At 42.9% G+C, this 16,023-nt stretch overlaps 1 protein-coding gene across 2 annotated transcripts in view; it reads right to left on the bottom strand.

Moving 5' to 3' along the window:
- The window catches only part of LOC106569926 (F-actin-uncapping protein LRRC16A), a 32,913-nt gene extending 20,932 nt beyond the window's left edge, over positions 1-11,981 (bottom strand). The window contains exons 1-8 of one of the 2 annotated variants that reach the window (XM_082961173.1): positions 11,777-11,981; positions 11,617-11,674; positions 10,321-10,418; positions 7,706-7,756; positions 1,260-1,319; positions 1,039-1,160; positions 646-743; positions 487-557 (exon numbers count right to left, since the gene is read on the bottom strand). In XM_082961173.1, coding sequence (XP_082817299.1) covers positions 487-557; positions 646-743; positions 1,039-1,160; positions 1,260-1,319; positions 7,706-7,756; positions 10,321-10,418; positions 11,617-11,656 — 540 coding nt within the window. In that variant the 5' untranslated portion in view covers positions 11,657-11,674; positions 11,777-11,981. The remainder of the gene's footprint in view (positions 1-486; positions 558-645; positions 744-1,038; positions 1,161-1,259; positions 1,320-7,705; positions 7,757-10,320; positions 10,419-11,616; positions 11,675-11,776) is intronic. The other variant, XM_082961174.1, reaches the window with a different exon arrangement.
- Between the last annotated feature and the right edge of the window lie 4,042 nt (positions 11,982-16,023).

The raw sequence follows: 16,023 nt of genomic DNA, 5'->3' as shown, positions 1-16,023 counted from the left end.
ATTCTGACAAACTCCAAGCATTGAGTATGCAAGAATGGTCTGCCATCAGTCAGGATGTGGCCCAGAAGTTAATTGACAGCATGCCAGGGCAGATTGCAGAGGTCTTGAAAAAGAAGGGTCAACACCGCAAATATTGACTCTTTGCATCAACTTCATGTAATTGTCAATAAAAGCCTTTGACACTTATGAAATGCTTGTAATTATACTTCAGTATTCCATAGTAACATCTGACAAAAAATAGCTAGACACTGAAGCAGCAAACTTTGTGAAAATGTATATTTTTGTAATTCTCAAAACTTTTGGCCACAACTGTAAAGCCAGGTCAGCATACATGTATTTCAAGAAGGACAATGTTAGAAACTTTAGAACAGATGCCTATCAACATGAACAGGATAGTCAGGCTACTGGACCTCCATAAACTGCCCCCGTTACACTATGATCAATTAGCAATATTAAATGAAAACGGAAGGAGACAAATCTACTAACCCACTGCACCTCCTCTCTGAATGGCAGACCCAGCTGGTCACAGAGACACCAGTACATGTGGGAGAAACCACCTACGAGAGAATGAGAGAGGTGAATACAGAAAGTCAACTATGTCATAGTTGGGATTTTTGTGAAATATGTTCTTTATTATAACGTTACCACATGGCCCTAGGTCTGTGGTGGCCTGGTCCTCCCATAGAGACTGTAGGACGGCCATCCTCTCAGGAGGCTTCAGGGTCAACTTCTTCATCACCTTCCTTTCACAGTGCAGGGGACACACCACAAACTGTCACTTTACCATGTCGACTTCTGTCACTCTATCATGTCAGCCCAGAGGACAAAAACACACACTGTCACTTTATCATGTTGGACATGAGTAAAGTGAGAGTGGGTGACAGTCTGAGGAAGTGAATGAGTACACAAGCGAGTGAATGAGTACACAAGTGAATGAATGAGTGACTCACTAATGTAAGTGTTTGTATGAGTAAAAGAATAATGAAGTGACAATAGAGAACGTAACAAAGAGAGAGTGACAAAGTAGAGGGGACCTACGCTGGGGAGAGACCTGGACAGATTCTGTGTAGACAGCTCCCAATGTGGGCCACCACCTCATCCACATCCTCCACAGAGCCAAGCTTCAGGGACAGCTGGCCTCGGTCATACTCCAACAACAACTGTAGGGGGCGCAACACAGTGTCAACTGATACCGTCTGTCTGTAACAGGTTTGGTTTCAACAGAAGTTGTTTAATGTTTAAAGTCAGGACTATCTTACCTGAGTGGGCTTGTTACTAGTGATCCCCTGTATATCTAGGTAATTGAAGGTCTGTTCAATCTGAAACCACAACAAAAATCTGCACAATACTCGAGCAGAAATTAAAAAGGTATGGAATCAAAATGTTGGAAAACACATTGATAAAAATCTAAACATGTGAGGCACAAGGACACGTGTCCACTTTCTCTTTCACAGCTATAAGGCCAACACTGACAAAAACAGAGACACAAAGTCATAAACAAGCACTGAGATACACAACATGACCAAAAGTATGTGGACATCTCATTCCAAAATCATGGCCATTAATATGGAGTTGGTCCCCCCTTTGCTGCTATAACAGCCTCCACCGTTCTGGGAAGGCTTTTCCACTAGATGTTGGAACAATGGAAGCAAGTCCCCGCAGCATTTAGCCACAAGAGCATTACTGAGGTAGGGCACTGATGTCGGGTGATTAGGCCTGGCTCACAGTCAGTGTTCAAATTCATCCCAAAGGGGTTCAATGGCGTTGAGGTCAGGGCTCTGTGCAGGCCTGTCAAGTTCTTCTACACTGATCTCGACAAACCATTTCTGTATGGACCTCAGCTTTGTGCACGGGGGCATTGTCATGCTGAAACAGGAAAGGGCGTTCCCCAAGCTGTTGCCACAAAGTTGGAAGCACAGAATCGTCTAGTAAGTCATTTTATGTTGTAGCATTAAGATTTCCCTTCACTGGAACTAGGTGGCCTAACAGCCCCAGACCATTATTTCTCCTCCACCAAACTTTACAGTTGGCACTATGCATTGGGGCAGATTCTCCTGGCATCCGCCAAACCCAGATTCGTCCATCGGGCTGCCAGATGGTGAAGCATGATTCATCACTCCAGAGAACACGTTCCCACTGCTCCAGAGTCCAATGGCGGCGAGCGTTACACCACACCAGCCATCGCTTGGCATTGCGCATGGTGATCTTAGGCTTGTGTGTGGCTGCTCGGCCTTGGAAACCCATTTCATGAAGCTCCCGAAAAACAGTTCTTCTGCTGACGTTGCTTCCAGAGGCAGTTTGGACGGTGTCATGTTGAAAGTCACTGAGCACTTCAGTAAGGCTATTCTACTGCCAATGTTTGTCTATGGTGATTGCATGGCTGTGTGCTCAATTTTATACACATCAGCAATGGGTGTGGCTGAAATAGCCGAATCCACTAATTTGAAGGGGTGTCCACATACTTTTGTATATACAGTGAGGGGAAAAAAGTATTTGATCCCATTTACATTTACGTCATTTAGCAGACGCTCTTATCCAGAGCGACTTACAAATTGGTGCATTCACCTTATGATATCCAGTGGAACAACCACTTTACAATAGTACATCTATATCTTTTTTTGGGGGGGGGGTTAGAATGATTACTATATCCTATCCCAGGTATGAATGAACATCTGAATGATTCAGAGGACAACTGGGTGAAAGTGATCCCCTGCTGATTTTGTACGTTTGCCCACTGACAAAGAAATGATCAGTCTATAATTTTAATGGTAGGTTTATTTGAACAGTGAGAGACAGAATAACAAAAAAAATCCATAAAAACACATCAAAAATGTTATAAATTGATTTGCATTTTAATGAGGGAAATAAGTATTTGACCCCTCTGCAAAACATGAGTTAGTACTTGGTGACAAAACCCTTGTTGGCAATCAGAGTTCAGACGTTTCTTGTAGTTGGACACCAGGTTTGCACACATCTCAGGAGGGATTTTGTCCCACTCCTCTTTGTAGATCTTCTCCAAGTCATTAATGTTTCGAGGCTGACGTTTGGCAACTCGAACCTTCAGATCCCTCCACAGATTTTCTAAGGGATTAAAGTCTGGAGACTGGCTAGGCCACTCCAGGACCTTAATGTGCTTTTTCTTGAGCCACTCCTTTGTTGCCTTGGCCGTGTGTTTTGGGTCATTGTCATGCTGGAATACCCATCCACGACCCATTTTCAATGCCCTGGCTGAGGGAAGGAGGTTCTCACCTAAGATTTGACAGTACATGGCCGCGTCCATCGTCCCTTTGATGCGGTGAAGTTGTCCTGTCCCATTAGCAGAAAAACACCCCCAAAGCATAATGTTTCGATGGTGTTCTTGGGGTCATAGGCAGCATTCCTCCTCCTCCAAACACGGCGAGTTGAGTTGATGCCAAAGAGCTCCATTTTGGTCACATCTGACCACAACACTTTCACCCAGTTGTCCTCTGAATCATTCAGATGTTCATTGGCAAACTTCAGACGGGCATGTATATGTGCTTTCTTGAGCAGGGGGACCTTGCGGGCGCTGCAGGATTTCAGTCCTTCACGGCGTAGTGTGTTACCAATTGTTTTCTTGGTGACTATGGTCCCAGCTGCCTTGAGATCATTGACAAGATCCTCCCGTGTAGTTCTGGGCTGATTCCTCACCGTTCTCATGATCATTGCAACTCCACGAGGTGAGATCTTGCATGGAGCCCCAGGCTGAGGGAGATTGACAGTTCTTTTGTGTTTCTTCCATTTGCGAATAATCGCACCAACTGTTGTCACCTTCTCACCAAGCTGCTTGGCGATGGTCTTGTAGCCCATTCCAGCCTTGTGTAGGTCTACAATCTTGTCCCTGACATCCTTGGAGAGCTCTTTGGTCTTGGCCATGGTGAAGAGTTTGGAATCTGATTGATTGATTGCTTCTGTGGACAGGTGTCTTTTATACAGGTAACAAGCTGCGATTAGGAGCACTCCCTTTAAGAGTGTGCTCTAATCTCAGCTCGTTACCTGTATAAAAGACACCTGGGAGCCAGAAATCTTTCTGATTGAGAAGGGGTCAAATACTTATTTCCCTCATTAAAATGCAAATCATTTTATAAGATTTGTTGACATGCGTTTTTCTGGATTTTTTTGTTGTTATTCTGTCTCTCACTGTTCAAATAAACCTACCATTAAAAATATAGACTGACCATTTCTTTGTCAGTGGGCAAACGTACAAAATCAGCAGGGGATCAAATACTTTTTCCCCCTCACTGTATAGTTTAGATGGACAAACCCCAATATGCCACACACACACACACACACCTGGCAGGATGACAGGAGAGAGTGAGAGAGAGAGAGAAGGAAAGGAGGAGGTCAAACTAATCCAGAGCTGCTATCTTTCTGATGCTAGAGGCCCAGGCTGAAGGAGGAAAGAAACTCCCTCTCCAGCTGTTAAATCCCTCCAATGTCTTTGCTCAGCACACAAAACTCCAAGGGCGAGATTTACTCCCAGGAACAACTGAGCCTCTGTCGTACACAGAGCGTATAATAATCCAAACACCATCATACAATGACTTCTTTCCAGGATACAAGAAAACTAAATGCTAAAACTTTAGCCTGCAGCTATAATGCTTTATGTATAACTTGTAATAAGCATGTAGCCTGGTGTTACCAAAAATCACCTCCTCAGGGTTTTTACCTTTCCAGAGGTTACGAGTAGAAGACTAAAATACACCCGAAAGAGGAATTAGCATGAATATTTGTAGGGCTCTGCAAATAGTGTAACTTTTCTTTAAGTGCATGGGTTTTAATGACTAGCAATTGAAGAAGTACAGTAGCTTCAGAAAGTATTCACACCCCTTGACTTTTTCCACCTTTTGTTGTTACGCTGCCTGAATTGAAAATTGATTACATTTAGATTTGTCAATGGCCTACACACAATACCCCATAATGTCAAAGTGGAATCATGTTTTTAGAAATTGTTACAAATGAATTAAAAATGAAAAGCTGAAATGTCTTGAGTCAGTAAGTATTCAACCCCTTTGTTATGGCAAGCCTAAATAAGTTCAGGAGTAAACATTTGCTTAACTAGTCACATAAGATGCACGGACTCACGGTGTGCAATTATAATGTTTTACAAGATTGAATGACTACATCATCTCTGTACCCCTCACATACAGATAATTGTAAGGTAACTCAGTTAAGCAGTGAATTTCAAACACAGATTCAACCACAAAGACCAGGGAGGTTTCCAATGCCTCACAAAGAAGAGCACCTATTGGTAGATCGGTAAAAAAAAAAGCCTACATTGAATATCTCTTTGAGCATGGTGAAGTTATTAATTACACTTTGGATGGTGTATCAATACACCCAGTCTCTACAAATATACAGGCGTCCTTCCAGACTCAGTTGCCCGGGAGGAAGGAAACCGCTCCGGATTCCACCATGAGGCCAATGATGACTTTAAAACAGTTAAGACTTTAATAGCTGTGATAGGAGAAAACTGAGGATGGATCACAACACTGTAACTACTCCACAATACTAACCTAATTCACATAGTGAAAAGAAAGATGTCTGTACAGCAATGGTCTCCAAAGCATTTCTACTTGATCGCAAAACATTTCTGTAAAAACCCGCTGTTGGCGGTAGGAGAAGTGTTTAAATTTAACCATTTCATGTGTCTGAACTATCTTCATAGACGCCCCGGAAAGCCCCCTATGTTTGTGCAACTTAGCATTGTGCCAAGTGTATGTATATTTTCTCTTTTAAATCACTGCTTTCAAACAGTATCCCATGAATAGACAGCACTAAAAAAAGAGCAAATAATCAGAACACTATTTAAATACATGCACACTCAGCTGTGCCTCGCAAGTAATACAACAACTGATCTATTACCAGTGTGGTCATATTATAGCCTACCCCTAAATATATATGTTTTTAAATGGCCTGAACAACAATGCATTGGCACGGCATTTCATGCAAAGCTAATGTGGTGATAATGTATTGGTCCTATAGCCCACTGCACAAACCTCATTGCTACAGTACTGTTTTTAATAGGTTAATGTTGCATAGGCTTACGCTTTTTAATTCATGCTCCCCAAAAAAATCTGAGTGGTAGATCTTGGCTTGCATTTTGATCAGAAAGTGAACTTGCCTCAGAAAAGGTTGGTGACCATTACCGTGCAGAATAAAAAATAAATACGTGGCAAAGAAATTAACTTTATGTCCTGAATACAAAGCAATATGTTTGGGTCAAATCCAACATGTCACTGAGTACCACTTCATATTTTCAAGCATGGTGGTGGCTGCATCATGTTATGGGTATGCTTGTCATCGACAAGGACTAGGGAGTTTTTTTATGATAAAAATAGACAGAATAGAGCTAAGCACAGGCAAAATCCAAGAGGAAAACCTGGTTCAGTCTGCTTTCCAACAGACACTGGGAGACAAATTCACCTTTGAGCAGGTCAATAACAGTACTGCTTACCAAGATGACATGGAATGTTCCTGAGTGGCCTAGTTACAGTTTGGATTTAAACCAGCTTTAAAATCTATGGCAAGACTTGAAAATGGCTGTCTACCAATGATCAACAAGTAACTTGGCAGAGCTTGAAGAATTGTTTTAAGAATTATGTGCAAATATTGTACAATCCAGTTGTGCAAAGCTCTTAGAGACTTATCCAGAAAGACTCACAGCTGTAATTGCTGCCAAAGGTGATCCTAACATGTATTGACTCAGGGGTTTGAATACTTATCTAATCAAGATAGTGTTTTATTTTTCATAAATTCTTTACAAATGTTAGATTTTTTCATTCACTTTACCAAGAAAGTTGTGTAGATCGTTGACAAAAAACTATTTTAATCCCACTTTGTAGACAACAAAATGTGGAAAAAGTCAAGGGGTGTGAATACTTTCTGAAGGCACTGTATTTGTAATTAATCGCATTCATGAAATGCACAGTCCAAAGATTGCAGTGAAGTAGTTGCAGTTACTGGTATTTGTTAACCAGTACATTAGCGCCCGGCACAAGTGAGCAGGTCCCACCATATGCCATGACATCTGATATGTTTTCCCACAATGCAGCTGTGAACACAGCCTGTGGGAAAGAAAAACAGTCGATGCTTTCTGAAAAACCTCAAACCTTAAGGGAGAGAGAGTCAAAAAAGTTCAACAGAAATAGGGGAGAGATCTGCAGAGACTTGCTCCTTGGGCCAGCAACCGTACCAGAGAGAATTCCAGAAGCGCTCCTCCAAAACAAGCAAGAGCACGCTCGGAGATAGACTAACCAAACATTCCCAAGGAGGACCATCTGGGATGACTGGGGGCGGGAGGAAGACAGTCAGTCTAATTGAATTTCCTCAATTCATCCAGACAGAAGTCCTCCCACTCACTCAAACCTCTACTTACTATGTGTCGTAATGGAGTGAATTCCCTGTCTGTCATCATTACATAGTACATAAAAGGGAGTTGCAGCGATTTCAACTTCACAAGAACTTAATTGGCCTTGAGTAATATTGATGTTAACTCTCGTAGCACTATGCACAGATGTAGCACCATGCAGTACACTAGTAAACTAATGTTTAAACTTCTGTGGGACGCAGCTATTTGAGACATCGGAAGATCAGGATAAACAGTAACACACATTCAAACACTCACAGTGTCTCACATGTGCATGTACGCCGTCTCACCTCGCACACACGGCACACTTCTCCTTACCTTGGTGGGGACCCTTGCAGTAAGCAGAAAGACCCGATGGGATGCCAAAGCCTGTAGGAGAGCGAGACAGATCAGAGAGACGTAACGCAAGTCAACAACTGTACAACTAGAACTGGACAGAGTTACAGTACTAAGCCTTTCCACCAGCGGTTTGCAGCTGTTATTGTCTAGAAGGAATTTAAATATCAACTGTAGAGCCAAGTGAAAGAGACCTGGAGTTGGGACATACGTAAAGAACATGGTCTCTTGTTTTTACTATAGTTTCTGTGTGTTAAACCCTTCTATTCTTAAAAACACTGGAGCAAACTCAATTGAAATCACACTGTGGTAGCCAACTCATTTCTAGAGACATGCAAAAGTACCATGCGACAGGTGAATACACAGTTATAGTCAAAAGGAGAAAGAGAGAACTGTCTGTGGATCAGATAGCTGTGGTATGTTGGTTTTTGGAGTGAAGTCACTCAAGGCCAAATATGAGCATGGATAGTGGCTTAGTGAGCCAATGGCTGGGTGTGAGGCAGGAGACCCCACCCCTCTCTGCTCTGGACAATCTGTTTCAGATTTGTATTTTATTTTCAAGTATCTCAGGTGTAAAAAGAGGGGGAGGGGTATTGCATGTTCACACACACACACACACACACACACGTAGATTTCACAATCCCATAATAATTATTGCAGGTAAGACCCACTTATCCATTGTGTCTTAAAAAATAAAGACAGCTCAACCAAATTTTGACCACTGAGTTTGGCGGATGAATTTACAATCCCAATTCTAGCAAGGCCTAGGAATGTGCCAATGTGGTGGGCTGTGTTAATCAGTGTCTGATGCGCTCAGTCAGTGTCCTGTGGGGAAGTTCTGTGTCAAGTCAAGACAGTGAACATACATGCACCAAATTGTGGAACTTTACAAAGAAAATAAGCCCCCGGAGCCTACACCGTGTCCAACAGGCCCCCGGAGCCTACACCGTGTCCAACAGGCCCCCGGAGCCTACACCGTGTCCAACAGGCCCCCGGAGCCTACACCGTGTCCAACAGGCCCCCGGAGCCTACACCGTGTCCAACAGGCCCCCGGAGCCTACACCGTGTCCAACAGGCCCCCGGAGCCTACACCGTGTCCAACAGGCCCCCGGAGCCTACACCGTGTCCAACAGGCCCCCGGAGCCTACACCGTGTCCAACAGGCCCCCAGAGCCTACACCGTGTCCAATAGGACCCCGGAGCCTACACCGTGTCCAATAGGCCCCCAGAGCCTACAATGTGCCCATTTCACACTGAACTCTAAGAAAGGACAACTTTCCAGAAAATGATATGCCTTCAAATGTGAAAATGGCAGAGTTTCATGAGTTGAGGATGCATATTTAGAGTAACGAGTCAGTTATATCCTCATTATACTACGTGTTTAAAATCAGTTGCCAACATTTGTCCTTTTTATTAACTAGGAAACACATAGGTGTCAGCTGCACATGTTCTACAATTAAAACGGAACCTTGTTTTTGTCTGTTTACTCGAGGGTGGTGCAGCAAACATTAGCATGCCAAGAGTGTCCAAGAAGCTTAGTTTTTTAAATCCACATACACTGTTATACATTGTCTGCTGAGTAATATTCCACACACACGGGGTTTAGAGACATGCAGTTACATGAAACATGATAGGCCCATATCCAATAGTAGGCCTACTCCCACACCGCTTTATCCATTGTTCTTCCTCTTACACAATAATACACTGAGACTAGGGGCTCAAATGTGTTTTGAAAGTTGGGTCTGATGCTTTTCATGTCTTTGCTGGCCCACGGCTTAGAGGAAGGGGTTAAAGGATGATGAAGTATGAGGGGAGACTGAATAGTGTCTGTATAGAGGGCTGTGTTCATTAGGGTATGCAATGGAAAACGATTTACAACGGAAAATGAAAAAGAGTGTTTCTTATTCTGTAAGTGTTCTTGGGTATTTTGAAAGGCGCAAATAAAATGTATTAGTCTGTTTTCTTCCATCCGATGCCTAATGAACACAGCCCAGGGCTTAGGGTTAAAGAAGATCAGCTTGCAACACCTTAAAAAGAATTTTGTTTGGAAAGAGCCCGAAGCGTCTCTGGTCTTCCTTGGGTTTGATGGAGGCAACTGATATTCCAATTGAAACACAATAAGTTTTGGCTATCTTTTGAAAGTGCTCTGAAGTTGCTAACAAAAATTAGACAGTTGTGGAGGTTCATCCTGTAACATTTAAAATGTAACATTTAACCATCAAAATCCAATATTCTGCATACAAAGTAACAAGAATATTACACCACAGACAAAATTGTTTCAGGTTGTCAATACATTGATTTCAGTCTGTCAAGTCCACAGAAAGTGGTGAGGTTGTGTTTCAAACGTTCTATGGTCAAACAGTCGACTGCAGGCCTGCTGTTATGTGAATGAGGCACAGGAACAAGGTTTTGCTGAGAAACATGGAAACCTTGAGAGAATGAGGAAAATTACAAACACTGGGGTGCTCAGAATGACAAGTTGATGTTCTCCTACATAGAAGGGTTGTGTTGTGTCTGCACATGTAACGCTACATTTAGAGAACTGCACAATGAGAAACCAATTATATGGGGGCCTAGAATAAAGGCCTGATGTCTTACCAGCACTCGGTTCTCCAGTTTGTCACCTTTGACCTCCAGTTTCAACCTCTTCTTCAGGGTGAGCTTGATCTTCCTACCCACGGCATCTCTCAGACTCTCTAGGAGGAACAATTGGAAGATTGATACGATCATGCTATCGTTTCCTCTACTGCATGTTCAGGGCTAGGCTTATCGGAGGCCTTTATAAAATCCAAAATAACTCATGCTTGGCCTGGGAAATCATGAATAACAGAAGCAGAAATGCTTTTTGATAGGAAAACAACCCAACTTAGGATTCACTTTGCCTGCATTGAGCTGTTTTTTTAACAGTGGACCTAATGTCAGTTTCGTAACCACTACACTCAAAAAGAAACTCATAAGTATTGAAAATACCACACAGTCCATAGACAGTGGGTTTCCCCCAGGCCATATGGCAGTGCTAGGGAGGTTAGCAATTCAACATTGGTGCACTTTTTTGTCCCATGTAATAGCAGTCAGAGTAATATTATTGCTTAATTTTGTACCAAACACAGCTTTAACCAGCGTCGGCCTCTTACAGGTTTCATGACTCCGTTGTCAAATTTATATTAAGAGGGAAGTCAGACGCCAACCAGGAAACCAGCTGAGGGAAGGACTGATCTGTTTTGGTGAGGCACCTAAAACATTTTGTAGTCTTGTTTTTCTTCAGGGAATCCTGGCAAGAGTGGGGGAAACTCTTGATTACATCACTCTCTGGACATGAGGTCATCAACTCAGATCAGAACATTTACAGACAGGGAGATTTCCCAACATGGCCCAGACTGCCATGTTTGGACTTCTATTTATGTATCCACAGTTCTCTGAAACTAATGTCTGAAAACAGTTTTTTGCAGTTGTTTTCGTGATGGTTCCATAACTTGATTAGTGTCCATTCTCAAAAGAAAAATGCAACATTTTGAAAGACCTGTGAGGATAACTGAGGAAGAAATCTCATATGGCTGTCTGGGCTTGTTGTATGTCCTGTGCTCTGCGTAGTATGACAATGGTTTATCCATACATTGGTCTATCCTAGAGGAGGCATATGTCATCCCAATGGTGTCATCACACTCTGAGGGAATTTCTCAAGAGATGAGAAGAACAGCTCCAGTTCTTCTCTCCAACTTTGTGTACAAATGTATGTGGCAATCAGGTGGAACTCGAAAACTTGAGAAAACAGCTGACATAGCATGTTTATCCCCCCCCATAGTCGTTAAGAAATTTACAATGAACCATTTCAATGCAAGAGTAGTAACGTTAATTTTAGGCCAAATAAATTACATTACTGTTAAAGTTTCTTACCCAGCAACTCGTTAGGAAACCCCGTATCATCTTCAGACATGTTTAAGAATTAGGAGAGCTGTGTGGAGTTAAAAAAGCACAACGACAAAGAATAAACACGACATGGATTAAAATGTAAAGTTATCCACCGACGAGTAGCCTAGTCCAGTTTCTTGAGTACCTGGGGTCGTTTTGCTTACTTTCTCCATTCATCCTCCAGTGCGTCAGAGCAATGTACCTTTTGGAGCTCAAACGCCGAAATTAACGAATAAAATGACATGAGAAAATTGAAGACAACGTTGCATGCTTGGACTAGCCTACTCTGCGAGTCTGTTGCAAAAATAATCACATACTTTCAGTCAACTCGTGAATGATCCCTCCCTTCTCAACAAAAGGTAGGCTACTCACCGAAGTCAAGTAGGGAAAATGTGACACCTGGTGGCAGGGCCGGCCCGCTCATTATTTCTCTTATTAAACCTTTATTTCACCAGGAAGGGCTCATTGAGAGTTAAAATCTCCTTTTCAAGAGAGTCCTGGCCAAGATAGGCAGCACCAAGTCATTACAAAAATTACAGACAAACAACATGAAATCTAATCTAGTAAAAAAAAACATAGAATTCACAAGAGTATAACAGAATCAAAAACTGCAAATTAAAAACATTGACAGGTCAGGGAATCAGTCTCAAGATCATTCATCAGTGATTTAAAAATACCAATTGGGACAAGTTATTCCAGTTTAAAAGTATTTTGTAAGGCGTTCCAAGACGATGGCGCAGAGTACATAAAAGCCCTTTTACCAAATTCAGTTCGGACATTTGGAACAGTTAGCAGGATAAAGTCCTGCGAACGAAGAGAGTACCCACCACATTTCTGAACAATAAAAATGCCCAAATAAAAAGGTAGTAAACCCAAAATGTCTTTGTAAATGTCTTTGTACCAGTGACTGAGCCTACGAGTGACTAGAGAAGGCCAGCCAACCCTGGTATACAAAGTGCAGGAGGCGGATGCCTATTGCGGCAGATTGACGAGGGCGGCATTTTCTGAGCTACTGTCCAAGGCGCACCTCCAACAACACAAAATCTCACATAATACTGCCCCAAACAATGACCATTTCTCTGTCAACCATTGGAATATGGGATTTTTAGGTGACTGCTAATGCCGCCCTGTGATAAGCTTTGTCAAAGGCAGGGATGCAAAATATGAATCTTGTCCATTCCCCGCGCGCCTCTCCAGGGTGCTGTTGGAGAGATGAATCGCTGCGGCACTCCACCAACATTATGTCAAAAAAAATTCCTCCAACATAAATCATGTAGTAGAAACAGTATGTGGCCTTTTCTGTAGCCTACAAGCTGGATATAAAATGTATGACAGTGTAATGAGATGGAAAGTTTTTACATCGTGCATGTTTCTCCGATCAAATATCCTAACCTAAATGGCGCCCAATCAAATACAAAATGCGCTGACATGTTAACAAACCAAATATCCTAAAAACAGGACAGGTCAAAGTAAAATGGACAACGTGGAATGGACAATCAGGCTACAACTGCTACCCGGGAGTTTAATCCAGTGGGCTAAATTGTCATGATCAGTGTTTCAAGTTTGTATCCTGATCATAACGAAAAATAAAATACTTATGCATTTCCCGCTGTGCATTGCAAATAGGCTCAGGATAACTCCTGATAAAGTTGGGTAGCTGATATTCTAAGTTTAAATAGACAAATGTATTAATTACAGGAATCAGGACAAATAAAGCCAATGCAACAGGAAGTGTTAAAAACAGTGGGCCTACCACATATTATTTAACTAGGCATGTCAATAAAGAAAAAAATCCTTATTTACAATGATGGACTACTCCAGACTACACTGGGCCTGCTCTATGGGACTCCCAATCATAGCCAGATGTGATACAGCCTGGAATCAAACCAGGGACTGTAGTGATGCCTCTTGCACTGAGATGCAGTGCCTTAGACCGCTGCACAACTTGGGAGCCCACATGGATGGGCATTCATAAAATTGCATTTCAGGTGACACTGTAGGCTATTCTTCAGTAAGCAAGGGACAAGACTGACGCCTTTTGGACATCTTTTTTTGAGGCAGACGTCTATGTTTAGTTAAGATTTGGACAGGTCTGGACCAGCCTTGATTTGGCCAAAACATAGATGTCTAGAAATGATGTAGTTTCAACTTTAATTCAGAACCTAATATGAACCTGATTTCAACATCTGGAAAATAAGTATTTTAGACGTCTTTTCAACGTCATTTTGCTTACTGGGACTTCTAGTAGGGGCAGCAATTTTTTTGGTCTAGCCTAGGGTGGCAGAATGGCCAGGTCCTGCCTGGTGGCATTATGCAACATCTTTCTGACTCTGTGCAGGTAAAGAACCACTAAAGAGTAGGCCTAGGCTACCATAAGTACAGCAAAGTCGTTACAGTAGGTTAATACAACTGCTGATTACTACTTCAACAAATACAATTAATGGTTTCCTAAGTTTAGTTATTAAGACGGTAATAATTCTCAAATCACAATATATATGTCATATGCAGCCAACATTTTAATGCGTCTTCGAAGTTGTAGTTGCTAACTTCAAGGCTACAGTTGCTGACTAAAGCTCAACAGAACGTTTGCCTCTTGGAGTGCTTTGAGCCAAAACTTGTCCCCTAAACGGACAGAAATATTGTCCAGATATGACCTCATTGAATAGAAAGGGGCACACCTTCCCACACATATGAGCAAAAGCATATTGTTTTCCTAAAAGTAAGGATTTGTCTGTTTTTATGAGATAAAAAAACGATTAATATTATAACCAAACAACATCCAAGCCAAATGTTGACATAAGTAAATACAGTAAATACACTTCCATAGTGTATCTAAAGGAAGGTCCTTGGGGGAATTCCATGCCAGCATAGCCCGAATATATACTGCTCAAAAAAATAAAGGGAACACTTAAACAACACAATGTAACTCCAAGTCAATCACACTTCTGTGAAATCAAAGTGTCCACTTAGGAAGCAACACTGATTGACAATAAATTTCACATGCTGTTGTGCAAATGGAATAGACAACAGGTGGAAATTATAGGCAATTAGCAAGACACCCCCAATAAAGGAGTGGTTCTGCAGGTGGGGACCACAGACCACTTCTCAGTTCCAATGCTTCCTGGCTGATGTTTTGGTCACTTTTGAATGCTGGCGGTGCTTTCACTTTAGTGGTAGCATGAGACGGAGTCTACAACCCACACAAGTGGCTCAGGTAGTGCAGCTCATCCAGGATGGCACATCAATGCGAGCTGTGGCAAGAAGGTTTGCTGTGTCTGTCAGCGTAGTGTCCAGAGCATGGAGGCGCTACCAGAAGACAGGCCAGTACATCAGGAGTCGTGGAGGAGGCCGTAGGAGGGCAACAACCCAGCAGCAGGACCACTACCTCCGCCTTTGTGCAAGGAGGAGCACTGCCAGAGCCCTGCAAAATGACCTCCTCCAGGCCACAAATGTGCATGTGTGCTCAAACGGTCAGAAACAGACTCCATGAGGGTGGTATGAGGGCCCAACGTCCACAGGTGGGGGTTGTGCTTACAGCCCAACACCGTGCAGGATGTTTGGCATTTGCCAGAGAACACCAAGATTGGCAAATTCGCCACTGGCGCCCTGTGCTCTTCACAGATGAAAGCAGGTTCACACTGAGCACATGTGACAGACGTGACCGTCTGGAGACGCCGTGGAGAACGTTCTGCTGCCTGCAACATCCTCCAGCATGACCGGTTTGGCGGTGGGTCAGTCATGGTGTGGGGTGGCATTTCTTTGGGGGGCCGCACAGCCCTCCATGTGCTCGCCAGAGGTAGCCTGACTGCCATTAGGTACCGAGATGAGATCCTCAGACCCCTTGTGAGACCATATGCTGGTGCGGTTGGCCCTGGGTTCCTCCTAATGCAAGACAATGCTAGACCTCATGTGGCTGGAGTGTGTCAGCAGTTCCTGCAAGAGGAAGGCATTGATGCTATGGACTGGCCCGCCCGTTCCCCAGACCTGAATCCAATTGAGCACATCTGGGACATCATGTCTCGCTCCATCCACCAACGCCACGTTGCACCACAGACTGTCCAGGAGTTGGCGGATGCTTTAGTCCAGGTCTGGGAGGAGATCCCTCAGGAGACCATCCGCCACCTCATCAGGAGCATGCCCAGACGTTGAAGGGAGGTCATACAGGCATGTGGAGGCCACACACACTACTGAGCCTCATTTTGACTTGTTTTAAGGACATTACATCAAAGTTGGATCAGCCTGTAGTGTGGTTTTCCACTTTAATTTTGAGTGTAACTCCAAATCCAGACCTCCATGGGTTGATAAATTGGATTTCCATTGATTATTTTTGTGTAATTTTGTTGTCAACACATTCAACTATGTAAATATACAAGTATTTAATAAGATTATTTC

This window comes from Salmo salar, chromosome 14 (genome assembly GCF_965601325.2).
Source record: "Salmo salar chromosome 14, fSalSal1, whole genome shotgun sequence".
NCBI classification, from domain to species: domain Eukaryota; kingdom Metazoa; phylum Chordata; class Actinopteri; order Salmoniformes; family Salmonidae; genus Salmo; species Salmo salar.
The sequence above is the reverse complement of the archived record's forward strand: the minus strand, read 5'-3'. Positions and strand labels throughout refer to the sequence as shown.